At 41.6% G+C, this 27,568-nt stretch overlaps 1 protein-coding gene across 2 annotated transcripts in view; it reads left to right on the top strand.

Moving 5' to 3' along the window:
• The window catches only part of DGKI (diacylglycerol kinase iota), a 309,513-nt gene that overhangs the window by 243,958 nt on the left and 37,987 nt on the right, over window positions 1-27,568 (top strand). For both annotated transcript variants that reach the window (XM_087873744.1, XM_034403576.2), the window contains exons 25-28: window positions 2,200-2,269; window positions 5,324-5,364; window positions 8,080-8,207; window positions 11,011-11,136. In XM_087873744.1, coding sequence (XP_087729870.1) covers window positions 2,200-2,269; window positions 5,324-5,364; window positions 8,080-8,207; window positions 11,011-11,136 — 365 coding nt within the window. The remainder of the gene's footprint in view (window positions 1-2,199; window positions 2,270-5,323; window positions 5,365-8,079; window positions 8,208-11,010; window positions 11,137-27,568) is intronic.

The raw sequence follows: 27,568 nt of genomic DNA, 5'->3' as shown, positions 1-27,568 counted from the left end.
TAGAATATTTGTTGTTGTTGTTAGTTGCGAAGTCATGTCTGACCCATCGCGACCCCATGGACGACATTCCTCCAGGCCTTCTTGTCCTCTACCATCCCCTGGGGTCCATTTAAGCTCATGCCTACTGCTTCAGTGACTCCATCCAGCCACCTCATTCTCTGTCGTCCCTTTCTTCTTTGTCTTCAATCTTTCCCAGCATTAGGCTCTTCTCCAGTGAGTCCTTCCTTCTCATTAGATGGCCAAAGTAAGAATATTAAGAGAACTAGAATATTAAGAGAAGTTTAATATTAAGGCAGAGAGATTTGTTGGTTACACTAATTACCAAAATGGATATGACCTCTATTTCACTGAACAGGTAGTCCTTGACTTACAATAATTTGTTTAGTGACCGTTCAAAGTTAGGATGGCAGTGAAAAAGTGACTTATGATCATTTTTCATGCTTATGATTTTTCCAGCATCTACATGATCATGTGATCAAAATTCAGATGCTTGGCAACTGATTCATATTTATGACTGTTGCTGTGTCCCAAGGTCATTTGATCACCTTTTGCGACCTTCTGACAAGCAAAATCAATGGGGAAACCAGATTCACTTAACAGCCGGGGTAACTTATCAACTGCAATGATTCTCTTAACAACCGAGGCAAGAAAGGTCCTAAAATGGGGCAAAATTCACTTAACAAATGTCTCTCTTCAAAAATTTGGGCTTAATTGTGGTTTGTAAGTTGAGGACTACCTGTATATTTTCAAACAATGGCTGGGCAGCCATCTTGTAATGTTTTAATTTGGATTCCTTCATCCAGCAGAGGTTAAATCTGATTGTCTACCTGTCCCCCTCTATGATTTCACATTTTTGGTATATTCTCTATGTGAAGGGAATATAGAATTTTGCAATAGGAATAGTTCCTGCCAAAGCAACATAAAGACTTTTTTTTTTGTTTATGAAACTATAGTATCTTTAAATCTCTGTAATTGGTATCTGAAGCATAATTTACATTCTATCAGGTGTAATAAAGGGAATGTTATTGGATAATGTGAATCAAGCTCAGGGGTAGAAGCTAAGAAAAGGAATCTCAGTGTTTCTCCTGGGACAAAAGGGAAGCTATTAAAGACCCAAATGCCAAGCTAATGAGCATAGTGTGCTTATCTGAAATTTGAGATGAAGAATTTAAGCTGAGGAACATCTAACTCACGTCATAGGTTGGCTCAGAAACTGACTGAAGAAAAAAAAATATTGGTTTGCTGTATATCAAGAATACCAGGCTGTGCCAGGGACATAGTCATTTATGAAGTCTTATCACAGTCCATATGGTATTTGCTATTCAGCTGCATATTTCTGGCCATGGTCCTTTCTGCCCATCCAACTTGCGGTTATTAACTGAGTTGGAATTTATAACGAACTGCAAGCCGTATGTCATATAGATTTTTGTATAGGTTTCTCAGTGCAGTTTCTAGAAGACAGATATTAAAACGAAACATTTATACTTGTGTTATCCTGAGAATACGTGATGGAATGATTGAAAACAAGGACTTTTAAAAGGACTAATTGGCCATAAAGTGACATTTTGTAGCTCTTCTGCTATTTTTCTCTGGTGAATTTACAGTGAAATCAGTCACAGTATTTTTTTTTCTTTAAACAATCTTTTTCAAAAAGGGAGGAAGGACTTGCTAATGCTTGTTTAGCAATATGGCAAACACAGTAGGCTGTCCAAGTAACCAAGCAGCCATCCATCATAGCATGTCATGTTTGATAGATTTCCACCCTTTGATAAAATTGAGTATAGTTGCATTACAGCCTCGAATCAAATGGGAAATCAAATCAATACTTGGATAAGTCAGTGATTGCACAGGGCAGCTGGTTATCAGAAGCCACCTTGAGTGAATTCAGGGATGCCTGTCTATCATTTTTGGTCACCCTTGACTGAATATATATAAACTGACAGAAAAGTTCTTTCCTGAGTAATGTTGAAAACTGCCTTATTATGGACCATACTATTATTCCCCCTTGGTTCAGTATTGTATGGATTTCTGGAATTTCAGACAGGACTCCTTATCAATCTTTTTTGGAAAGGTTAATAACTAGATCTAGGAAGAACGTTGCCTTACTAAAGCTGCAGTATCTGCTGCGGTATTGTTCTATTCACTGCTGCTTTTATCAAACTGCTGTTGAAAATTGTGTTTTCTTTCTGTCCCATCCAGGACCAGGAAAGCTCATTCCCAAGAGTATTGTCTGTTCAGAGACTATCCCCTAGATGGTGCTTCCTAGATGGTAAGAATGAATCACAGTTGGCTCCCATGACCTTACAAGAAAATGGCAGACTCTACATTTCTTTATATGCTTATCCGGAAATAAATTCTATCTTATTCAGGAGTATTTGCTCTCACACATTTGCTGATTATTTCAAAAAATAAGAGTTTCAACTAGATACAGGAGCTTAAAGATTTTATATATGGTTATTTGCTTAAAATCAGGGGGCTATGCGTGATTGATAATAAGCATGGTGAAGGTATCTACGTTGGGTTCATCCTTATGTCATCTTTGCTGCAGCACAAAGATGTTTTATAAACATTTCTGAGGGACCTGTTCTCATGGCATAATCTCAATCTCATCGGCAATCAATTGATGAGGCAATTTAGAACTGTCTTTAGTTGTTCCAATTTGGAAGTGGTCTTGTCCTTTTTTCGCCCAGCACAAAACATTCAATGTGGACATTTAGAGCACTTCAAAGGATGACTTGGCCAGGGACAGTGATCTTCTCAACTCCAATTGGCTCAGTAGATTTATAGAAATGCGTCCTCCCTGTCCAGTTAGTGGACAATAATCCTCTGTGATCATTTGGGTCATTTGTGAGACAGAGTGGGCATCAGTGGTGGGTTGCTCCTGGTTCTGTCCAGTTCTTTAGAACTGGTAGTAAAAGCGGCGGGAGACTCCGCCCACCTGCCCAGACATCATAATTGATGATCTGCGCATGCGCAGACGTGTTCCGATTGTGAACCGGTAGTAAAGGTAAGTAGAACCTACCCCTGGTGGGCATCTCCTCTTTTTCTCTTTACCCTTGAATATTGAACTCCCAGGAGATCTGTCAGCCACCTGTCTGTACATCTGTCAGGCAAGAACCCTACAATATGGTTTTTGTGTATAAGTGTGTTCATCTGTTTGCTGGGAAGGTCATGAAGTAGAAAAAAACCTTCTTATGTGGACCAAAACAAAAGGGTAATGAAGGCTGATGGATAAAGACTCTTTGTCTAGTCCAGTGGTCTTCAAACTTGGCAGCTTTAAGACTTGTGGACTTCAACTCCCAGCATTCTTCAGCTAGCTGGCTGGAGAATGCTGGGAGTTGAAGACCACAAGTCTTAAAGCTGCCAAGTTTGAAGACCTCTGGTCTAATCAAAGATAATTTTGGTGGGAAGTTAGCCTTAGAATGGATAAAGGAAAGAAAGATCTAATGCTACGATAGTGTTGCTACAGTAGACACAAGCATATATCCTAAGTGTGATTTAGGATTTTCTGCTTTTTATTACAAATCACTTAAGCAGACTTTTGGGAGATGGGGCCTTGACACTGGTACTTATTTTGTTGATAGGACTATAGCTCCATGGAACACTTTCATAAATGCTGCCATGCAGAGGAAGCTTGAATAACCTCCAGTTAGAAGCAATCCCAAGAGATTGACTGCCCTGCAGAAGATGTATCCACTGAATAATAACAATAAAATAAAATGATTTTTTTAAAAAAATAAAAATTAACGTTCCAGCCCTATCCAAGGCCACCCAGCAAATGAAATGGGCATGCACAATGTTCTGATAACTGTATGCATATTTCTTTCCCCACCAATTACTATCAACCAATTGAACTTTTTTTTAATTCCCTAAAACTAAGGGTCAGCGGGCTGACAATTTAATCTATCAATCCCTAGATGGCAGCCAAGAGTCATTTTTTTTTAAATGTCTTGACTACCATCTAGTGATCATCAAAATGTGTTTAGCTGAGATGAAGACAATGCAAAGGTATTGTTGAGGAACTGGGGAAAGGGACTTAGTTCTGGGAGGTACAAACTACCTAAGAACAGAAAGTCAGGAGAGACAGGGCTTCCCTGGAAGCAGCCGCCAACTGGGAAGGGAATTCCCTGCCACTCAAGTTTACAAAAAGCCAAATCTTTTCAATTTGTCAGCCCTTCATGGGAGGCAGTACTAGAACTCTGCTGTGTTGTTGCAGAGCATAATAAAAGAATATTGAAATCCTGACGGAGATTCTTTCTATCGCCCTGTTTCTTATACCAAAGAAAATCAAGGTAGGGCACTCTTAAGTTTCTTTCTCACTGTCTCCTTTTTAGAGCTAAGCTGGGGTTTACTTAATGGCTGTTGAATACTTTCTCCAAGGCCATCTCTGTATTCTTCAATACAGTCAGGAGTGAAATTTGACTGGTTTGGACTGGTTCGGGCAAACCGGTAGGGACAACTTGAATCGGTTCACCGAATTGGTAAAAACCACCCCTGGTTGGCCCCGCCCATGCCCGCCCGGTCGCCTGGTTGCCGCTGGCCACTCGCCCCTTCCGGCCGCACGACCCATTCAACGTTAAATGCTGCAGCAGAGAAAATCTGAACTTTTCTCCCTCCAGTCACAGCGGAGCTGCTGCAGCCTGTCCCTTTAAGGTACTTCGACCCCCAGGAGAGAGGAGAACTGGGGAGGGGGGATCATAAAGGGAGCAGCTGCTCCACTGTGAATGGAGGGAGAAAAGTTTGGCTTCTCTCTGCCACAGCATTCACTATGAGCCCTTCTGGTGCTCATACACACATTGTTTCCTACTGGGTTCTGTGGGCGTGGCTTGGTGGTGGGGTCATGTGATTGAGTGGGCATGGCCGTGAGGGACATTGAATTGGCCATGCCCACTGAGTCACAGGACCCCACCACCACCAAGCCACGCCCACAGAACCGGTAGGGAAAAAATTTGAATGTCACCACTGAATACAATTATACTTCCAAAGATTTGCATGAAGCTAGCCACCTCATACCGACAATACCAACCACTACCAAATTCACTTCTGTTTAGACGTAGTTACGAGCAGAAAAACCTCATGGCTGTAACATCTGACTTAATTTTGGAATGCGTTTCTAATTTCTTCCCATTCCCTTCCTTTTTGTGCCATCGTGCTTAATGAAGAGGTCTGAAGAAGGGAAAAGTTTCATGCTCTTTTGTCTCAGTTTCATTGATCCCAATTGAGGTATTGCTTAGCTGTGTAGTTTGGATATTTTTTTCCCTTTCGGATGGATCAAACACAGTTTTTCACACCAGTCTTTCCTCTTTTTTTTTTTTTTTTGCAGCAACTTCCGCTGACCGCTTTTACCGCATCGACAGATCTCAGGTACAGAGATGATGTTGCTTTCCTTTTAACTTCTTCTCCTTTTTTTTTTTCTTTATGGCAGAATTGGGTTCACCGTTATAATAAGAAAAATGGGTTTTGTCAAATGTGACTCTCCTCCTATTATATACTTGTCTCTATTTCTTCTCTCCAGAGTTTTTCTAGGGCCCCTAAAACTGTCAAAAATAAATAAAATAAAATAGGCTTCTTTTTTTTTTCCCAGTTAGGAAAAGAAAAAACAAGCACTTTGAGGTCTGCATTCCACACAAAATTTCAGCTCTTCCCAGTTAGGGAGGATCGATTGGACAACCATTGGACTATTTATTTATTTATTATTTATTAGTTAGACTTCTATACCGCTTCATAGTGCTTTACAGCCCTCTCTAAGCGGTTTACAAAGTTAGCATATAGCATATTGCATAATAACATATTGCATTAGTATTAGCATATTGCCCCCACAATCTGGGTCCTCATTTTACCCATCTCGGAAGGATGGAAGGCTGAGTCAACCTTTGAGCCTGGTGAAAATCGAACTGCCAAATTGCAGTCAGCTGCTACTTCTGCAGTCAGCAGAAGTAGCCTGCAGTACTGCACTCTAACCACTGCGCCACCTCTGCTCAGTGGCTAGGATGCTAAAAGGTCCCCTTCCTTGAGCAGGAGGTTGGACTAGAAGACCTTTGTGGTCTCTTCCAGCCTTATGATTCTATGTTGTTTCTGAGTTCCTTTCTCTCCTCATTATGCAGCTATGATGCTCCACATTAATTAGTAGCATGTGTTCCTTCATCTCTCAAGGTCATTTCTATATAGCGATAACACTTAGACTTATATACTGCTTTGCAGTGCTTTAGAGCCCTCTCTAGGTGGTTTACAGAGTCAGCATACTGCCCCCAAACAATCCGGGTCCTCATTTTACCGACCTCGGAAGGATGGAAGATTGAGTCAACCTTTGAGCCTGGTGAAAATAGAACTGCCAAATTACTGGCAGCTGGCAGCCAGCAGAAGTAGCCTGCAGTACTGCACTCTAACCACTGCGCCACCGTGGCTCATATATACCATGACGCATACTTGTAGTATGTAAGACTGTTTCATACATATAACCTTGTAGAAATGCAACAGATTCTTCAGGAATACTTCCCATCATTATGGATTATTTTGCGTTAATGATAAATTAAAACGATAGCATTGATTTTCAATAAATGAATTCACAAGTACATAAGTCTAATATCAGAAAATTAAACCTAATATATTAACATCACAATATGATTAATATTAGTCAATATTTAAACATTAAATATTTAAAATTATTAATCTATTAATTATTAATGTTAAAAGCATGAACATAAAATTTGAGAAACTCCCTAGCATTGTCCTTAGTGTGGTTTTAATTTAGAGCCGTGTTTTGCCATGTAAATTAAACACCTTATGAAAAATTGGCCCAGGGCACTCAAGGTCAAAGAAGATTTAAACCAAGAAGGATGAGTTTTGCTCTTTTTGCTTAAATCAGTTTGATGTTTAATAGCATAGATTCTTCTTTTTCTTTTCCCCCCGCTTATCTTCATGAGCTTGGGATAGCTACATTAAAAAGAAAATCTTAGAGTTTATCTTGATGTCTACGGTTCCACAAAAATCCTAATCCTCTGTTTGTGAGATAAGATGACTCTGGAAATTATGAGAATGTTGGGCCCAAAGAAAATATTCACAAAGCTTAAAAACACATCAAATTAAAGTGACAGCATTTGTCAAAAACATAGCATTTTATGTGTTGCTTGGACACTGTCTGGAAGTTTTACAAATATGGACGTCAGTCGGATTGGATTTGCTTTTATTGATTTTTGTATAATTCATTTAGTTTCTGTTCAGCTGTAAAGCAGAAGCCAAAATTGTGTTAGTCCTTTGGGGGAATTTAAAAAAGGTCTGCTACATCAGAATAGTTGCTTGTGCAGTTCAGCTATTTCTACCTGCAATTGAAAAGAAATTATACTGTACAATTCTAGGCATCCTTATTGGGAACTAATTCCCATTGAATTCAGTGGAATTTGCATGAGTAAACCTATATCTTTAGCAAATTAGTACTGCACTTTCCAGAACAGGAAATGATCCTGAGAAATCAAGATTTATCCTAGCCACTGAGCAGATGGATTTCCTACGATGACCTCCTAATCGCTGGAGCTAATCCATTGACCAAGGATCTTCCTCTTTAACTACCCTGCTTGTGGTTGTAAGCTGAAAATGATTGGCAAACTCACAACCCTGCAGTGTTGAAAAAGATACAGTCGTTCTCCGAAATAAATGATATTTTGGGCATGAATGGTTGGCTGGCTGTAAGCAAGGAGCTGCCATGAATAGGATTTTGAGCATTCTCCATGCATTGACCCACGGTTCCTTCCTCCAGAAGAGATTTCTGCAAGTGCCCCCAAATGTGCCAGGATTACAGATTTTACACATTTTGGGGGTTGCAGTTCTTATATCTGGAGTTTTAATTTTAATTCAGAGCCACGTTTTGCCATGTAAACTAGACACCTTATGAAAAATCGGCCCAAGGCACCCAAGATTTAAACCATGAAGGATGATTGTTGCTCTTTTTTGCTTAAATCCATCTTGAGGAAGGTGGGTTTAGACATGATATTAAGTTCCTAAATATATACAGTATTCCTGAATAGAATTGTGCTGTTGATTGCAATAAACAATATATCTTTTATTTTAATATCACTCTTGCAGGAACATTTGCACTTTGTGACAGAAATATCACAGGATGAGATTTTTATCCTGGATCCAGAATTGGGGACAGCTCAACCAGCAGGGACACCTCCAGGAATGCCTGACCTGGTGGTAGAGCAGGCTTCTGGGTAAGACTGGCTCTTGGGTTTCTGGATTTTTTAGGTTCTCTTCTTTTATTTTCATACACAATTTTCCATATCCCTAAAAGTGGATCTCACATGGAGGTTTCTGTTCAAACATATTCTTTTCTAAGCAACTTGATCCTTCTGTTTTTCAGTTGCTTTGAGCTGTAACTTCAGATCATCATTGGTTATGATGAATGGCACAAAGCAACTGAAAATCTCTACATCACCTACATCATATCTATATTTATACCTTCAATGTCTGTCATCACTGCAGTGTACAGTGGGAGGGTGACACCTTAATCTATTCCCTTCCCTTCTTTATACAGTTTTTAGTGGTGCTTCTGATATTGCTGGATTTCAATTCCCAGCAGCCCAAATATGGCCAATGATGAAGGATATTAAGAGTTGGGATTTGTTGGCTTTTGAAGGGCTACCATTCTAGACCCACAAGGAGTCATAACAACTTGACAACAATTGGGACCAGAATTTCTATCACTAAGTGATGCAGTCATTTCTTAGTGATGGCAACCTGGGTAGTCCCAGCTTTACTTATTTTATTTATTTATTAAATCTATATGCTGACTATCTTGCTATCTAGATAGATCCTGGAAGAGCAGTTGCTGTCGTAATCCCAGGATCACATGGGTTGTTAAGTGGGAAGAGATGGGAGTCCTAGGCAAACAGATTCACTGGTGAGAGCTTTGGGTGAGAGCTATTGGCAGGCAGGTGGGTGTCATGAGGGATGCATTCAGAAGTGCCACAGGCAAGCACTGGAGTTGCTCAAGTGGCATGGTAGTGCATGGGTGCTATGGACAGATGCTAGGGAGAAGATGAGTTGGTGCCACAGGAAGGTCTGCAGGGTGCTGCATTCATCTGCAGTGTTCCTGAGCACAGATGAATGTGCAGGTGCCACAAAAGGGTACAAGGATGCCACAGGCAGGCATTCCTGAGCGTGGGAAGGTGCACAGTTGTTGTAAGAGTATGTGCAGTGCTACAGGCAGGGGTTACTGAGCAGGGGTTACTGTGCAGGTGTTGTGAGTAGAAAGTAGGGAGTGCAGGCGGATAGGTGAAGGAATGGCAGGAACACGAGTGACTTACCACTTCCTGCTGGCCTCCCCATTGACTTTGTGGGAACCAATAGGAAATGTCAGAAGTCATGATCATAAGAATCCGAGGGCACTGTAATAGCTGGTACTCCAAGGATCCATCAGAAGTCCCCCTTGTTCAGCATCATTGTAACTTTGAATGGTTGTTGAATGAGTGGCTGTAGCTTGAGCACTACCTGTATGGAACTCTGTAACTACCGCATTGAAAGCAGCTTGGAGAGAAAATTGTAGCATAGAACATTGATAGAAAATAGATTATCCCAGCTGCATAAACTTCAGAATAGCATTCCTTTTGAAGACTGCCTTTCGAAAGTGAAAATAAAACTGCAAGGAAAACATATGAAAACAATCTTTCTTCCTTTTTCACCCTTTGTAAGAAGTGTATCCAAGGGAGTATTAGCCATTTCTAGGTGCAATCGTTTTGAAATATTTATATCACAAGATAGAAAACAACATATCAGGTCCAAGATGAAATCACAAAATAATAATAAAAAAAAAATTAAAGGAAAATAAACATAAAACACCTTACATGTAGATTCAGCAAAATGTGCATTAAGTAAACCATGGTAGAAACCTGTAGTAGGGCACACAAGACAGTGTCGGCTGGCGACTCCCAGGGAGCGGGCCTTCTCTGTGGGCGCGCCTACTCTGTGGAATCAGCTCCCCTTGGAGCTCTGGATGGCCCCTGACCTTCGCTCTTTCCGCCATGACCTCAAAACATGGTTATTTGGCCTGGCCGGATTGGACTGAAGGGTTTTTTTTAAGGGGATTGTATTGATTTTTATATTTGGATACTGAATTTTATGTGTTTTTTATCATTGTGAGCCGCCCTGAGTCCTTTGGGAGAGAGGGCGGCATACAAGTTTAATAAATAAATAAATAAATAAATAAATAAATAAATAAATAAATAAATAAATAAATAAATAATGTGATTCCTATCTATAGACCTGAAACTATAGATACATGTGTGTTTATATTTAAGTAGTTACCTTGTGTTTCCAAGAAAAAGTAGTACAGGTAGTCCTCGACTTACAACCACAATTAAGCCCATAATTTCTGTTGCTAAGGGAGGCATTTATTAAGTGAATTTAATGACCTTGCTTGCCAGTTGTTAAGTCAATCACTGCAGTTCAGTTTAGCAACACCGTTAAGTCAATCTGGCTTCCTCATTGACTTTGCTTGATAGAAGGCCACGAAAGGGGGTCAGATGACCCTGAGACACTGCAACCGTTATAAATATGAGTCAGTTGCCAAGCATCTGAATTTTGATCATGTGACCATGGGGATGCTGCCATAGTCATAAGTGCAAAAAAATGGTCCTTAAACAGCACTTTTTGCAGTGCTGTTGTAACTTCGAACGGTCCCTGAAATGAACTGTTGTAAGTCAAGGACTGCCTGTAGTCCATTAGTCCCTTATAAGATATCTGTATGTTCCTTTCATCTTTCTCAACTCTCACTAAGTGAGTTGTTGAGTCTACCATTAGTGTTGCAATTCACATACAATTTTATGAAATTACTGCAAGAGGCAGATGAATAAACAAGAGGATAGTGTAGAAGAGGGCAAGAAATGTTGGGAATCATTGATTGAACCAACCAACCAACCCAACAAACTAATGACAACAGCAACAACAAAAAAACTGAAAAATAAGTTGTTTTTGGAAGCAATCATGTTTCCTATTTGAAAATGTTTCTCTTCCTAGAATGTCCGATCGGTGGAATCCTGCTATTCGAAAGCGCATGTTGAGTGACAGCGGTTTGGGCAAGATGTCCCCTCATTATGAAGTACCTGAGAAACAAAAGGAGGCCAGCCAGGCTCACCTGCTACAGTGAGTCCTCTGGATTTTTCAAGGCTTGGTTCTGCATTGCTTCCTTAATCAGAGGCAATACAAACTGCTCTTTAAAATGCATTTGGTTAAATTCGCTGCCTTTTTAAAATCAATGTCTTTTTCAACAGTCTTGCAATTTAAGATGGGGCTATGTAGAATAATGTAAGAAAGCTTCACAGATCCAATTCTAGCACAACAATATGTGCACTTGCTGGATTCACTATTTCTGTCTGTCTTAATTTATATTCTAAAGAGTAGTTTATGTTAATTGTTATTTGATGAGCAGAACTCAATGGCTGGATTCACAGATAATGCTGAGCCACAAACTATGATGTACGAATTATGGTGTTTGAGCTCATAACTGTGCTAAGCTATAGTTTAGTAGTATTTGATTGGCTGGCAGCTGTTGTCCATGGGCTCAATTTCCCAACCTCACCTGGAGTTGCCAATGATGGCATTGTAAGCCTCTATCAATACATCAACCCAACAACAGCAGTGAATAGCCAAATTTGGGGATGAATTCTAAGGCTAATACAGTTGTTTAGCTGTTATCAAAATTATTTCACGATGATAGTAACAGTTGAAATGACAGATTGCAGGTCTGAGGAACCTATAACTCTACATATCTAATTGGAGTATCATGACTATCATTTTTCATTCATTCATTCATTCATTCAGGAATCCAACAACATCCGATCTCTTAAACATACAGCTGACTGTCCCTGTAACCAACTCTGGTGGCTTGATCCTTTCAGAATGATTCATCCAGTTCCTGTAGATTCACAAGTCCAGATACTGTTGTAACATGCAGTAGTCTCAACTATACATGAACTAGTCGTTTTAAGAGATAAAAATATATTCATAAAGCAAATGTAATTGCATACAACAGTTTACCTGTTTATAACGTAATACTGAAGTGTATAACAAGCTGGGAGGTGCCAATTTGACCTTCCTCCTCACTTTAAAATAATAAAAAAAAAAAACTCTCATAATTTCTGTTTTCTAGAATACTTCTAGCCTCAGGAAAGATCCAAAGATTTCTTAGAAAATGAAAGAAAGAAAAAGGAAAGAGGAAGGAAGGCTAGAGTCCAGTGTTTATGCTTTCTTGCAAGAGTAAATGGGAAAAGTTGAAAGTATCTTGCAGGATTGGAACCAAGGGGGAGGATATATGGCATTCCAATAAATTGATAACTGGCTGTGTTTTCTGTGAATAATTGTTCTTGCCTGTAAGTCATCTTGTGCCTAGAACTTTTTCCCAAAATTACAAATGCATCAAACAGAGAAAAAAAAGAGACAATCCTTGAAATAATAGAAAAAGTTCCATTTTCTCCCTGCCTCCCTGATCTCTCTTTTGATCAGGAAATAATAGGTATTTCCCCTTTTCTCCTCTCTGTTCTCATTTGTATTATTTTCCTTTCCTTTCACTCAGTGTATGCTTTTCAATTTCATTTGAAATGAAGGAAAGGATGGGTAATAAAAGTCCTGTTGCAGGAACTAGAAATGTGATCATATGTCAGGTTTCTCATCATTTGGGCAGTGAAGAGAGACACCTGGTAATGAGATCTTCATAGAATTTGGCTTCTTCATAAAACTTTGGATTAAAACTATATATTCAAAATGGGAAGATGGAGGAAATGCTTTTGCTAACTGCATTCATCTACTTCTTTTTTTTAAAAAAATGTTTTTGAATTGAAAATTGTATCAAGCCATATTTTTTTAAAAGAGTGGACAGTTTTGTATGTAAATAGAGGAAAATCAAAGAATGTAAGTGCTATGTATGTATCTATTTTGTGCGGGAAATTCAAATGTTCAGTGAATTCTGATTGGTTCATGGTTGCCTCTGAAAAGTATATAAAGAGAACTGTTGCCTGTGTTTCTTTGCTGAAGTCTCACCCTGAATTAAAGAGCTGTTGTCACTAGCTTGCTTGTGCCTCTCGTTATTCCCGTGCTACAACATTGGCGATGAAGGTGGGATTGAGGCCACAAGAAGCAAATCAAAAAGAGCTCTGAGTTTCAACCAGGGTGACTAGCGAACACGGAGACACGGCATGTCTGCCTACGTTCCGCCAAAACCTTTCAACCCGACCCGAGAAAAGTGGGGATCATATCTGACCAGGTTCGAGTGCTCCCTGGAAGCTAGCGAGATGCAAGGGCTATCAGCAAACCGAAAACGAGCCCTGTTCTTAAGCCACTGCGGGCCAGACGTCTTCGAGATGGCCGAGTCCCTCTGCAAGCCAACCCCAGTCCAGACGGTCCCCTGGGACGACCTTCAAGCAAACCTGAGAGCCCACTACGCTCCAGTACCTTTGAAATTCGTACAGCGCTATGAGCTCCGACAGCGTGTACAAAAAGAAGGAGAACTGGTCAGTGCATATGTGGCCGCACTTCGAAAAGCCGCAACGCATTGTGACTACAGAGACTTAGACAACACGCTACTTGAGCAATTGATTTGCGGCATTAAAGACACTCATTTACAGAGGCGCCTCCTGGCCAAGCCAGACCTAACACTAGCCAGTGCGTTGGACGAAGCCCGAGCACACAAAGCATCAACGAAGGCTTCTGAAGCGCTGCAGTGACCACTATCAAGCAAAGACGGACCGAAAACAGTCCCCGTTCACAGAGAGGAGGCGCGAACCAGCACAGAGGAAGAGTCGGACGAGGACGTCTTCCATACAGAAAAGAAGAAGAGTGAGCAAAGCCGCCACTACGAGAACTGTCCTAGCTGTGGCAGGGACCATGAGAGACAATCGTGTAAATACAGAGACACCATTTGCAGGCGTTGCAATAGGAAAAACCACCTAGCACGAGTTTGCAGAGCTCAATTTCCGCGTAGTCGCAAGCCACGTGACTACCGTGACCAACCAGAACCGGCTCGTTCAAAACAGCCAATCAAAGATGACGGCGCGAGAAAACGGCACGAATCTCAAAAGTGAGAGACCTACAGCACGAGAATTGGCCAAGCCAGCACAACCGACGATGAGAAAGTCTACACGAAAGTAGAAATTGAAGGCAGACTGTGCGAAATGGAAATCGACACCGGGTCTACACTATCAATCATGTCCTGGACAACACTCAAAGCGCTCCTGCCCAAGTAGCCCAGCTGTCCCGACAGAAAGTTCGCCTCCTCGACTACCAGGGAAACCGAGTTCCCGTAGAAGGCGTGGGCATGTTCCGGGTCATCTACAGCGAGTTCCAGAAAGAGCTGCCCCTGACCATCGTAAGCAAACTGCTACCGAGTCTCCTGGGCATGGCGTGGTTCCGAGCCCTCGGCATGGGCTTCACGGGCGTTCACAGCATCGGTGGGCCATCCCTCAAAGAAACCCTTCTTCATGAGTTTCGGGACGTTTTCGAAGAGACTCTAGCAAGTACGTGGGGACCCCTATCTCTTTTAATTTAGACCCCAACGTAGCGCCAATCAGGCTAAAAGCAAGACGGGTTCCATTTGCTTTAAAGCCCAAAATTGATGCAGAGCTCAACAAGCTCATTAAGCAAGGGGTGTTAGTTCCCGTAGATCACGCCAAGTGGGAAACCCCAATAGTCACGCCAGTTAAATCGGACGGATCAATTAGAATTTGCGCTGACTATAAGTGTTTGATCAATAAGGCGTTGCAGCAGAGAGCCTATCCCGTTCCGATCGTCCACCATCTACTACACTCCCTGGGGCCTGGCAAGCTATTCGTAAAACTAGACCTTGCGCAGGCGTACCAGCAGCTGCCAGTAGATGACGCTACGGCAGAATCGCAGACCATAGTAACTCACAGAGGTGCCTTTAAATGCACTAGGCTACAGTTTGGGGTTAGCATCACCCCGGGGCTCTTCCAGAGTACCATGGAGCGCCTTCTACAAGGCCTCCCAGGAGTTGTCCCGTATTTTGACGACGTTCTAATTAGTGGCCAAGACGAGACTCAGTTAGGACATAGGGTTAGACAAGTCCTAACCAGATTCCGAGAAGCGGGACTCAAACTCAAATGAGCAAAATGCAAGATAGCAGTTCCATCAGTGGAATTCTTAGGCTACCAAATCGACGGCACGGGCATTCACCCCACAGAAAGCAAAGTCAGGGCCATCCAGAACGCGCCCACCCCTAAATCGAAGCCCGAACTACAGGCCTTCTTGGGGCTTCTTAATTTCTACACCATGTTTTTAAAACACAAAGCCACCATTGCGGAGCCACTGCACAGGCTCCTTGGAAAAAACGTTCCCCTGGGTGTGGGGCAAACGAGAAGCGGCTGCATTCAACGCAGTAAAGAAACTTTTGTCTGAGGACAGTTTCCTCATCCAATACAATTCTGAACTACCTCTAGTATTGGTGTGTGATGCTTCCCCCTTTGGTGTAGGCGCGGTTCTAAGCCATAGACTGCCGAACAGGTTAGAGGCGCCCATCGCCTATTACTCTCGCACTTTGTCCAGTGCTGAAAGGAACTATAGCCAGCTGGACAGGGAGGTATTAGCGGCTGTAGCTGGGGTCAAAAAAATTCACGAGTACTTGTTTGGCCGTACTTTTGAACTCATTACGGACCACCAGCCTCTTTTGGGACTTTTGGCTGGAGATAAACCGACCCCGGCTGCACTTTGTCCCCGGATGACTAGATGGTCCATTTTCTTAGCCGTCTATTCCTACAAACTGCTCCACCGGCCGGGCAAGACTCTGGGACATGCTGACGCCCTCAGCCGATGCCCCTTGCCCGAACTATTGGACAACCTGACTCTGGAGGCCCCAGTGCTACTCATTGACGTTGTATCCCCGGGCCCCATTTCATCAAGCGAGGTGGCAAAGGTTTCTGCCAGGGACTCTGTCTTGCACACTGTAATGGGCTGGGTTATGTGGGGTTGGCCTACCAAGGTGGACAGTGGGGATTTTCAATTGTACTTTAACAAGAAAAATGAACTGTCAATGTTGGGGGGTTGCTTATTGTGGGGAGACAGGGTAGTCATTCCCTCGTGGTTAAGGCACAGGGTTTTAGAAATGCTGCATGAGGGACACCCTGGTATTGTTCGCATGAAAGGCCTAGCTCATAGCTATGTTTGGTGGCTCATCTCGACCAAGGCATCACTGAGTGGGTGGGGAAGTGCAGGCCCTGCCAGGAATCCCACCCAGATCCTCCTATAGCTCCCGTTCGGGAATGGGAAAAACCAAAGGGACCGTGGGGGAGGATTCACATTGATTTCGCTGGCCCGTTCCACGGCCAGAACTTCTTAATCATTGTAGATGCATATTCTAAGTGGCTCGAGATTGCCTTAATGCCGTCTACCACTTCTGAGGCCGTAATCAAAGTACTCCGAAAACTGTTTGTAACACACGGGTTACCGGACACCCTGGTATCTGACAATGGGCCCCAATTCATGGCAACTCAATTTGAGGGCTATCTAGCCGAGTTAGGCATAAAACATGCATTATCCGCTCCTTTTCATCTGGCTTCGAATGGCCCTGCAGAGAGATTTGTGAGAACGGCCAAGGAAGCTCTTTCCTGGCTTGATGCAGGGGACTGGCAGGCTAGAATAGATGAGTTCTTAGCTGTACAGCATGCCACCCCATGCCCAACCTCGGGCCACAGCCCAGCCGAGCTCTTAATGGGCCTAAAACTAAGGTGCATTCTTGATCGATTGCATCCCAATTACTCCCCCGATAACTTCAAGGGGGAAGTGGGAGGACTAAGGCAATTTCAAGTGGGAACACCAGTATTTGCCAGAAACTACACCAACGGGCCCTTGTGGGTAGAGGGAACCATCGTAGGAATTACTGGTCCAAAGTCATACACAGTTGATATAGGGCATGGTAAAATTTGGAGGAGACATATAGATCAATTGCGTAAACGATTACAACACGAATATTCAATTACTGTAAATCCTAACTATCAAAGTCTTCCTGACACAGCTACCTCAAGCCCGAGTAAGCCGGAATACTTATCTGGCAACCCAGAGTTCCAGCGCCGCCCCAGCGAATCGACACTCCCAGCCGGGGATAGCCACACCTCCGGAGAAATCCATTGGCGGAGCCGGGAGAGCCGGGAGGTCCCTCCGACCGGCTCGACGCCTCACCAACAACTGAACTGCGCAGGTCAACCAGGACTAAGACACGCCCTGGTCACCTGCGTGATTTTGTATGTAAATATGTAAATAGATAGGATAAGTGCCTTCTGGGAGTGGAGGGATGTTATGTATGTATCTATTTTGTGCAGGAAATTCAAATGTTCAGTGAATTCTGATTGGTTCATGGTTGCCTCTGAAAAGTATATAAAGAGGACTGTTGCCTGTGTTTCTTTGCTGAAGTCTCACCCTGAATTAAAGAGCTGTTGTCACTAGCTTGCTTGTGCCTCTCGTTATTCCCGCGCTACAACAGTAAGAAATAGATTTCTGTAAAATCTGCACATGCCAATTTAAAGGTATACATACATATTAAAAAATAGTGATAAATATGGTTTAAATATGGTGTTATAGAAGAAGGAAACCATCACTTTATTCTGACTGAAGGCCTAGTTTAGCTCCATGCTGGTAATCATAAAATGTTTTGGTTTTGGTTTTTTAATTAAATTGGATTGAACAGGGAGGACAAATTGAAGGTGCCTGAATTTTACCCAAGTCATACTAGATAGTAGTGACATAATTGGTGAAAAATGGTTGTTTGGTTTCCCATTAATATCTAACGGAAAGTTCATAAAAGCAGAAATGTAAGCCCCCAGATAGGGATAATATGATTGATAAAAGCAAAGGAAAAAAATGGGAAGAAAACTACAATGGGGTAGTTTTTGTATCTACAAACTACCTCTACCCTCATTGTTAAAAATAAAATTAAGGGAAATTTCTATGATTTGATCCCAAAAGGTTGCTCATGGCAACTTCAATTAGGGTAAATATATTCTTTGCAACTCTCTTAATCTAGAAATAGCTTGCGTTTTAGTTATTTACTTATGTCAGTGAAAGCTATCTCGTTTCTCCTTGGTGATAGTGTCATATGCATTCCTCTAGGTGGCACTCAAGTGTCAAGGATAACCATCGGTATATAACTTCAGTAACTTGCTTCCAACTTGCTTATGTAGAACAATTAATAGTTTTAAAAGACCAGGAATACTAAAATGTATCTTAAGACATGGAATAGATTCCCCAAATCTGGGGCCATGCAGATATGTTTCCCAGGATTTTTCTTCTTTTGGTTGAAAGCTATGTAACTTATTGAAAGATGTGGCAGAGGGAGAAATAACCAGAAGGGATTAGAGTTTTACAGATGTCATTTGCATTTTCAGTTCCTCAAATTATTGTGGAAATTATAGGTCAGTATTATAATCTCCAACTTTCCTGGAACGCACTAGGGAGAGGGGGGTTGGAAATCAAGCTCCCTATTAAAGAGCTACCTACGTTGTTCAATCCAACAATGTCAGAATAACATTTAGAAATGGAGAAATGAATAAAATGGCTTGGAATCTTTTTTTCACAGCTAAATTTGTTAATTTAGGCAGTGGTGGGATTCAGCCAGTTCGCACCACTTCGGGAGAACCGGTTGTTAGCTTTTTGAGCAGTTTGGCAAACTGGTTGTTGGAAGAAATCATTAGGGCAGAGAACCGGTTGTTAAATTACTTGAATCCCACCAGTGAATTTAGGTATGATCTTGGCATTTTAATAAGGCAAATAAGTGACCCAGTTTCAGACTAAGAAATTTGGGGGCAACTATTTGGTCTAAACAAGTCTAAAGTCTATCCTCAGCCTCCCCCTTTTAAATGTGTCCCACAGGTATATCTCTGAGAGCTGTTGTTGTTGCTATTGAGAGCTGTTACTTTTTTTTGATCCCTCACAATGCCCTGAAGGCATTATGTTCAGTGGTGGGTTTCCCATATTCCTATCACTGGTTTGCCATGCATGCTTACTTCATGTGCACCTCCCACGCATGCGCCCAGCCTTCCATGCATGCGCTTTGCTTGCTCGTGCACCTTCTGCGCATGCCCCTGGCCTCAAAAATGTCTAAATAGGACGTCATAGAGCAGGGGCTCTTCGCTACTGGTTTGCCCGAACCAGAACGAACCGGCTGAATACCACCGCTGATTATATTCCCATAATGCACTAGAAGAGACTCTCAGACACCTAATATTCTTTGGCCAATTGTCCCTTTCAGTCTTAAGCCCATCAGGGTTCAGCCACCAAACTCATTCAGAGAGCAAAAGAATCCACCCATTAACCCTTTACTCTGCAATGATATCTGGGCACAATTGCAGTTGGGAACTACCCTGTTTTCCCCCAAAATAAGACATCCCCTGATAATAAGCCCAATCGGACTTTTGAGCGCATGGCAATAAGGCCAAGTGCTTATTTCAGAGTTCAAAAAAATATAAGACAGGGTCTTATTTTCGGGGCAACACAGTGATAGTATTGGATTTGAAGGCTATGCGAAATATCAATGAGGACTTTATGGAATAAATATTAAGAGAATTAAAGGATAACGATCTACTATTCCCTGTACCCTTCTGTATGTCAGAAACCCAAAGCGTGGCAGCAGATTGAAGGCTGCTTAACACTCTATTAGGACTTTGGAAGTCCTACACCAAAGGTTCAAACTTGACTGGGGATTTTTGTTGCCATTTTATCCTTTGCTAAAGAGACAGGGAATCCAAACAACTGGAGATGGCCTGGGAGGTAGTACATCTTTTCAGGGACTGTATCATAACTTCAGACAATAGAATATTTTTAGGGAAGATAAAGTCTCTAGCAGAACAGCACCTGATGACATCACTGACCAATGCCCTGGAAAGTGACCCTTTGTTTATGAGAACATTACTCTTATCCATCCATTGTTCTTCCTGCCCTTGGCAGATGTTAGATTAAGTGAGCTAGTGTTGGCTTCTTTATCTTAATGGTTACAAGGAGAATACAGATAAGAAGAAAACAAGAGCAACTAACAATAAAAACCATGCAATCGTGCAAAGCCCTGGTAAGAAACTCTTTAATCCTTTCTGCACAGGTATTGCTTTTATGTGCAAAGGGAGTAAGGGGCCACAACACTAACTCCCTGCCAATCTTCCACAGTGCAATTTATCCTCTCAAGCCTGAAGCCAAACCTAAACTGAACTTCTGTGGAAAAGATGGAATGGAGGAAAATGGAGACAATTTGCATCGTTACCATGTGTCAGCCCATTACACCATAAGTGTCATTCTTTGAAAGAAAAACAAGTCATAAACCCAATTATCTAACTATGCGCCAAAGCCATGCATGGATACAGCAACATGTGGCATCCCAGATGTTTGTTTTTATTCAATTTATTGGATGACTCAATCGACTAGTGATTTAAGGCAATTTTATAAGCGGGTTGAAAGCACTGATGGTCAAGGCAATAAAACAGGAAAACAATAACCACATTAGGAGAAATAAAAACTTAAAACACAGATATTTCAGTGGCTTCACAAATTGCTTCCAACAGCGCCTGTCACAAAAGCAAAACTTTTAAGGATAGAAAGGCTGGAGACATCTAGACCTGTAGATTTTGATGAAGGTCAGGCAATATTGTGCCTTGAAAGAAGGAAAATTGCAAGCAGAGTAATGATGACCTGTAGAATATTTGCTGAATCAGAGAAAGAATGGAAACTAGGGTTGAGAAGAGTGAAATCATTGGCGGTGTTAAAAGAGATATTGTGAAGCCTACTGATGCTACCAGTGGTTGAGTGGATAAGGTGTCACTGTGGCTGTGGGGAAAGTTACAATTTTTGTTAAAATTTTGTTAAAATTTGCCCTTCTGGATTTCAGGTCTTTCAGCAGCCAAAAGTCTAAGGCAGGGAAGAGGATGATTCTATGCCTTGGCAGTTTCCAAATACCTTGCCCACGAAGTGATCAGTTTCAAACAGCGTATTGGGAACTGGGATGTAGTAGCAACTTAGGGATAGCATTAGAAATGGTCAGCATATAAATACATATATGTGTAATGTTGGTCAAAAGATGTTCTGTCCCCGTCTCACACACGCACCCCCACAGACAGGCAACAGCTAAAGAACTCAGCCGACAACAGTTTTATCTGGTATCAGAATTGGCAGCAACCCAGTGGCTGGCTGCCAGGTATTCTTTACTCATGAGGGGGGAGTTTCTCCCTTCATCCGGGAACAAAGCCAATACACAATAATCAACAAAGACCAGTAAATACAAAGAAGTTCGTCTGATATCCGTTTTTTGCTTGTCACAGAGCTGAACTGGCCACCACACCCTCTTTTATACCCTGTGGGGTGTGGTCCAGTGACTCAGCCTAATCCCTGGCACGCCTCTTCTTCTGCTGCACGCGCTTATCTCTGCGACGCTGCCGAGGGTCCAGCCAAGACTCATCTTCCTCATTACTGTCCACCTGTGGCTGCGTGGAAGTGCTTGGCCCCGGGCCTATCTCTTGACTTTTGGAGGACACCGAAGGCATTGCCAGAGAGGAGGGTCCTGGAGAGGGAGGCCTTGCCAACTCCTCTCCTTCACTCTCGGAGTCCTCTCCTGCCAATAACACAGGCTCAGGTAACGGAGCCACAACAAAAGAATCCCTTTCCACAGCATCTTGATCACATCACAAGCCTGATAGTAGATTTTTTCTAGCCGTTGGTGCTGGGGGAATTCAATCACTAAATTTTGGGTCTGGGGTCATGCTTTCAATGGTATCCATTGGTTTTCCCCAAGTGATCATAGTCCTGAGTCGTATATGGCAGGGGTGAAATCCAGCAGGTTCTGACAGGCTCTAGAGAACCGGTAGCAGAAATTTTGAGCAATTTGGAGAGCCAGCAGCAGAAATTTTGAGTACTGGCAAATGCCACCTCTGGCTGGCCCCAGAGTTGGGTGGGAATGGGGATTTTGCAATATCCTTCCCCCAGGAGTGGGGTGGGAATGGAGATTTTGCAGTATCTTTCCCCTGCCACACCTACCAAGCCACGCCCACCAAGCCACACCACGCCCACCAAGCCACGCCCACAGAACCAGTAGTAAAAAAAATTGGATTTCACCACTGGTATATGGGATTATACATTACACTGTTTTTAATTCTTGGAGCACATAATATAATTTGAAGATGGAAGACACTGTGATCAAACTCATGATCAGATCATATGTTTCCATATGTCTCATCAGTTCCTGGGTTTTGGAAGTAAAACAATGTGCTGGTCTTATTAGACCTCTTTAATATTGTTGACTGACTGAGAAGTTTGGGCATAGTTTCATGGTGGTTACCATGCCCAACAGATTCCAGAGACTCAGCACAGCTTGTACTACAGGCAACAACATCCTCACTGAGGTCATTTATGGAAGCCAAAGGCAGTAATAAACTGCTTTTATAATACCTTCAAGTAATTAAGTTGTAAAGCAAATGAAAAGAACATAAACCTGGAACATGGAAGTATAAAACTGGAGTATAGAAATAAATATATACTGGTCAAGCACAGGAAACCAAACCCCAGGATAAAATTCAAAGTACTGCAAATTTATTCCATGCAACCTTCTATAGACAAGGATCTGATCTACTAACAATCAAGATAAATTGGCATCAGATAAGAGTCAACGGACTTCAAAGAGGATGGACCTAGGTCTCTTTTGGTGGTGTAGGGATTCCAGACTGATGATGCCTTTGACCCTGCCCTCGGGCTCAGCCTGGTCATCTTCTACATCATCTTAAGAAATAGATTTACAAAATAAGTATAGGTAGTGTAGAAATAGAAACAATATAGCAAATTAGTATATATTGAATATATTATTATATTTACTAACAAAATAAATAGAAGCATAATAGAACAAAAGGAAGATTAAAGAAAATGAGAGAAATCATACTAAATAGGTTTAAATCTGTTGTACATAGGAACTATGGAAAATAAAGGCTTGTAAGGTTAATCACAAACTTGCTAGTGTTCATTTTCTAAGAAAATGCTAATTTACTATTTAAGTAATAGACTTCACCCAGTCTGGAGGTTAATCATCTGTCCTCTGTGTGGGTGTTGTGTCATCTGCAAAATAACCCACACTGAATGCCTGTCTGAAGCAGATATAAATGGCATACAATAATTGTGTGCATACATACAACTGCACATTAACACCCTTTTCAACATCTCTCTTTAAACATCATCTGCATTCTGCCCAAAAAAAGAAATCACTTAGAAGAACAATTTTAGAACTTAAGGGGAAAAAATAAATTTCTAAAATTAAAGAGAAAGAATTAAAGAAGAAAGAAGGAATTTAAATATTTAGATGCAGGAATTCCTTATTTAGTTAAAACACATTATCCCCAAACAAGGTAGCAGGTTTGCAGAAAACACACAATTTGCTCAGTAAAAAAGAGGGCAGTCAAATACCAGACAGGGTCAATAAAGATATTTTGTTGTTTGGCACTTTATATTCTTAAAAGCTGTGCGTGAAAATGCTTTGGGTGGCAGAGGCTCTAGTTTCTGATAAAAATAGCACTTTTTTTGTTGGTAAAAATAGCTGCTTTAGGAAGGCTTGATGGTTCTCTAGAGGCATTTGTCTTTATGAATAATGCACTGGATTGCTGGATTTTTTTTAAAAAAAATGTGCCTGGAGGAGGATCATTGAATTGTCATGAATCTTGAAATCCCATCAACCCGGCTCTGCATTGCAAATCCCTTCTCTTGATTCCTTCCATTCAAATGGACTCCTTCTCCCTCAAACTGGAGCAGATTTCAAATTTGGAATTTTATGCTGCTCCATGGTTACAAGGGATAGCATTTCAAAGGGCCGCCCTACAGCTGATCAGCGGTAAAAGGCAGTGTGGTGGTAGACCAGTATGCTCCAAAAACAAATGGGTAGACCGGTATGCTCCAAGAATAAATGGGTAGACTGGTATGGCTCTGCAAGCAGTTAAAAGCCTGGTAGCCCAGTACCTCTGCTAAATCCTAAAGAATTGTTTGTCACATGACCATCAAGCCACACCCACAAAATAAGCCACACCCATTGAACCGGTAGTAAAAAAATTTTAGAACCCACCCCTGACCTTGACCATTTTATTTTTTTCTACTGTGGTGGAATGTAGTCTGGATTTCCAGGAAGGGGGCGGCTCCATTTTGTAGAGGGTAAAGAGGGGGTAGAGCTTTGAAATTTGGATTGCAGAAAGAGAGTTAAAATGGCTCCTCCTTAGCTTTTTCCAAAGTATATCTGTAGCTATGCGGAAAGTTACTTTAGTAGGCAAAACTAAACCTTGTTATTAGCCTCCTGCTTATTCATTTGTATCCCCACCTATATTATTTTTACAAATAAGTCAAAGTGGCAAACATATCTACGGGACCGCCTTCTGCCACCAATAGCCTGCCACCGACCAGTTCGCTCCCACCGAAAGGGACTCCTCAGGGTGCCATCGGCCAAATTACACCCAGGAGGAGAGCCTTCTCAGTGGGAGCTCCTGCCCTTTGGAATGAACTGTCCCGGAAATACGTACAATCTCTGACCTCCAGGTTTTTCGCTGTGCCCTCAAGACCCTACTGTTCCGACAGGCGGGGCTGTCTATTTAAGTGGTTTTTAAATTGGAGTTTTAAGTTGGGGTTTTAAATTTTGGCCGAAACTGTTTAATTACTTTTAATGATGATGTCTGTATATTTATGTTTTTAAATTGGCTGTACACCGCCCCAAGTCCTTCGGGAGAAGGGCAGTATATAAATAAAATTAACATTAACATTAACATTAACATTCAACACATCTCTTTCCTCTTATTTTCTCCACAACAACAACAACAACCCTGTGAGGTGGGTTGAACTGAGAGAAAATGACTGGCCCAAAGCCACCCAGTTGGCTTTCATGGCTAATGCGGGACTTGAACTCACAGTCTCCCACTTTCTTGCCTGGTGACTTAACCACTAGACCATACTGTCAGAGTTTCGTGCAAAAATCAAATCCAGAAGCACACACAGATAACTGATTCAGCTGGATTCATTAACTTTTCTTTACATATATAATAACAGATGAAGTAAATTTTACAATACCAATAGCAGAGTTCTTTCAACGTGGTCGAAGTTACAGAGATAAGTTACACAAAACACACAGGTAGCAGTACAGCAGAGATGCAAGTCCAGACTGGTTTCAGTTTCATTTCTCAGCATAGCACAGCACAGAGCTGAGCCACGCCCAGCCTCCAAACTGTTTCAGCTCCCATTGGCTAATTTAGTTGCTATGCCTATTCATTGGCTAATCTTGTTACCATGTCTCTGCTAGTTCATGAATAATCTGACACATACTAGCCTCCTGTTTGCTTTCCTTCAGAATTGGGTTTGTTCATATTCCAGTGGAAATGTTCAGTTATAAGGTATATTTATTTTATTCAATTTATATGGTTGTCCATCTCATGTGAGTGAGTCTAAGGTTCCCATTCTGGCAATCCTGCATGTTTAAAGTTGACTTAGACTGTAATTCGCCTTTCTCCCTCACAAACAAACAGATCTATGTCTACTCCGTGATCTGGACAGATAGAGTAGAAAAGTTACAATTTTCTCAGCCAAAATGATCATAGTCATTTTTTTTCCTTCCAGTTTCTGCTTCGAGTGGTTTTAGATGCAAGGCTAATTGCCTCTAACCATCTTGCGGTGATAACAATTCTACTGAGGCACTCTTTAAAAGATGCAACCTGAAAGACACTCACTTGTAATTATAAAGTGGATAATTGTGTGCTGCTTCTTTCTGAATTTCAGTAATTGCAAGTACCCAGGCTTAGCTACTTTTTATGCTGCTGCATGGTTACAAGGGATAGCAGTGGGACCAAATTTTAGAAAAATCATGGAGATCTTATTCTCATAAGCTCTTCAGCAGAGTTAATAACTCAAAACATGCTTTTCTCTTCGTTTGGTTCCCCCAGACAGTACAACAGTAAAAACGGTACAGGTGAAGAGTTGATAAATATTGTATAGTTCGTGAGGGACAGAAGCTACTTCAACATCAGTTCTTTCTGTTCCCACATCTATTTTTTTTTTTTTTTGAATGGGTAAAGGTAAAGGTTCCATTCACACATATGTGCTAGTCGTTCCCGGCTCTAGGGGGCGGTGCTAATCTCTGTTTCAAAGCCGTAGGGCCAGCGCTGTCCGAAGACGTCTCCGTGGTCATGTGGCTGGCATGACTAAATGCCAAAGGTGCACGGAACGCTGTTACCTTCCTACCAAAAGTGGTCCCTATTTTTCTACTTGCATTTTTTACGTGCTTTTGAACTGCTAGGTTGGCAGAAGCTGGGACAAGTAAAGGGAGCTCACCCCATTACGTGGCACTAGGGATTCGAACCGCTGAACTGCCAACGTTTCGATCGACAAGCTCAGAGTCTTAGCCACTGAGCCACCATGTTTGAATGGGTAGGGATTATGTCCCATGTTTGAATGGGTAGGGATTATTTAATTTAACAGGTTGGATTAAACCCTCATCCATCAATGCCATATAGGTAGTATTTGACTTACAATGCATCCATTTAGTGACTGTTTGAATTTATAACAGCACTGGAAAAAAATTGATTTAAGAGCATTTTTTTTTCACACTTAAAATCATTGCAGCATCCCCGTGGTCAAACTTTTGACACTTGGTAACAAACTTTGGACATTTATGATGATTGCAGTGTCCCGGGATCATGGGATCACCTTTTGCAATCTTCTGATGAACAAAGTCAATGTGGAAGCCAGATTCACTTAACAACCATGTTACTAATTTAACCGTTGTTGTGATTCACTTAACAACTGTGAAAAGAAATATCGTAAAATGAGGCAAAACTCTCTTAGCCACAGAAATGCTGGGCTCAATTTTGGTCATAAATCAAGGACTACCTGTACACTAGAAATGCTTGATACAAGATTGAATTATTTGACTATCACGACTGAATCTGTATGGCAGCAGTAGATTTTCATTGTCTATTCTCTTGAATTGTTTTAGCAGAAGTTGTCAGGGATTAAGGCTCATGCTTCCTGCCATCAAGACATGAGCTTTGCCACTAAATTATAGATTTTCTTCTTGACTGTTTCCCTGATCTAATCTACTCCCTTGCTTACTGCTAAAATGCCAGATTGTATTAATCTTTGGCCCAAGCTACAAAATCAATTATTTTCTTATTTTCTTGCTTTATCTTGAGCTGGCTCAAGAGAGAGACTGACTTTTGTACTCCATGGTGGGATTGAAGGACCTTAGAATGGGGAAGACAGAACTGGTGGCAACTAGATTTTTTAAATTTTATCCTCAAAACTACTGAAAAGGGGGAGACAAAGGTTGCCGGACAGCTTTGGAAGGGGACTCTAAAGTTATAACAATACCCCATCTCGTTCCATCTATTTATTACTCACCTTCTATTATTCTGTCTATATTTGCTATTGTTAATGTAAAGTACATGGGATTTAATTTTGAGCTAACTTTGTAATAATGATATTGCTCAAACTGCTTAAGAATAAGATCTTTATATTTGCTATTTTTAGGGGTATATCTAACTCTCTCTCTCTCTCTCTCTCTCTCTCTCTCTCTCTCTCTCTCTCTCTC

The sequence above is a fragment of the Pantherophis guttatus genome, chromosome 7 (assembly GCF_059756535.1).
Source record: "Pantherophis guttatus breed Tessera chromosome 7, ASM5975653v1, whole genome shotgun sequence".
NCBI classification, from domain to species: domain Eukaryota; kingdom Metazoa; phylum Chordata; class Lepidosauria; order Squamata; family Colubridae; genus Pantherophis; species Pantherophis guttatus.
Note: the sequence above shows the minus strand (reverse complement) of the source record. Positions and strands in the feature narration are given on the sequence as shown.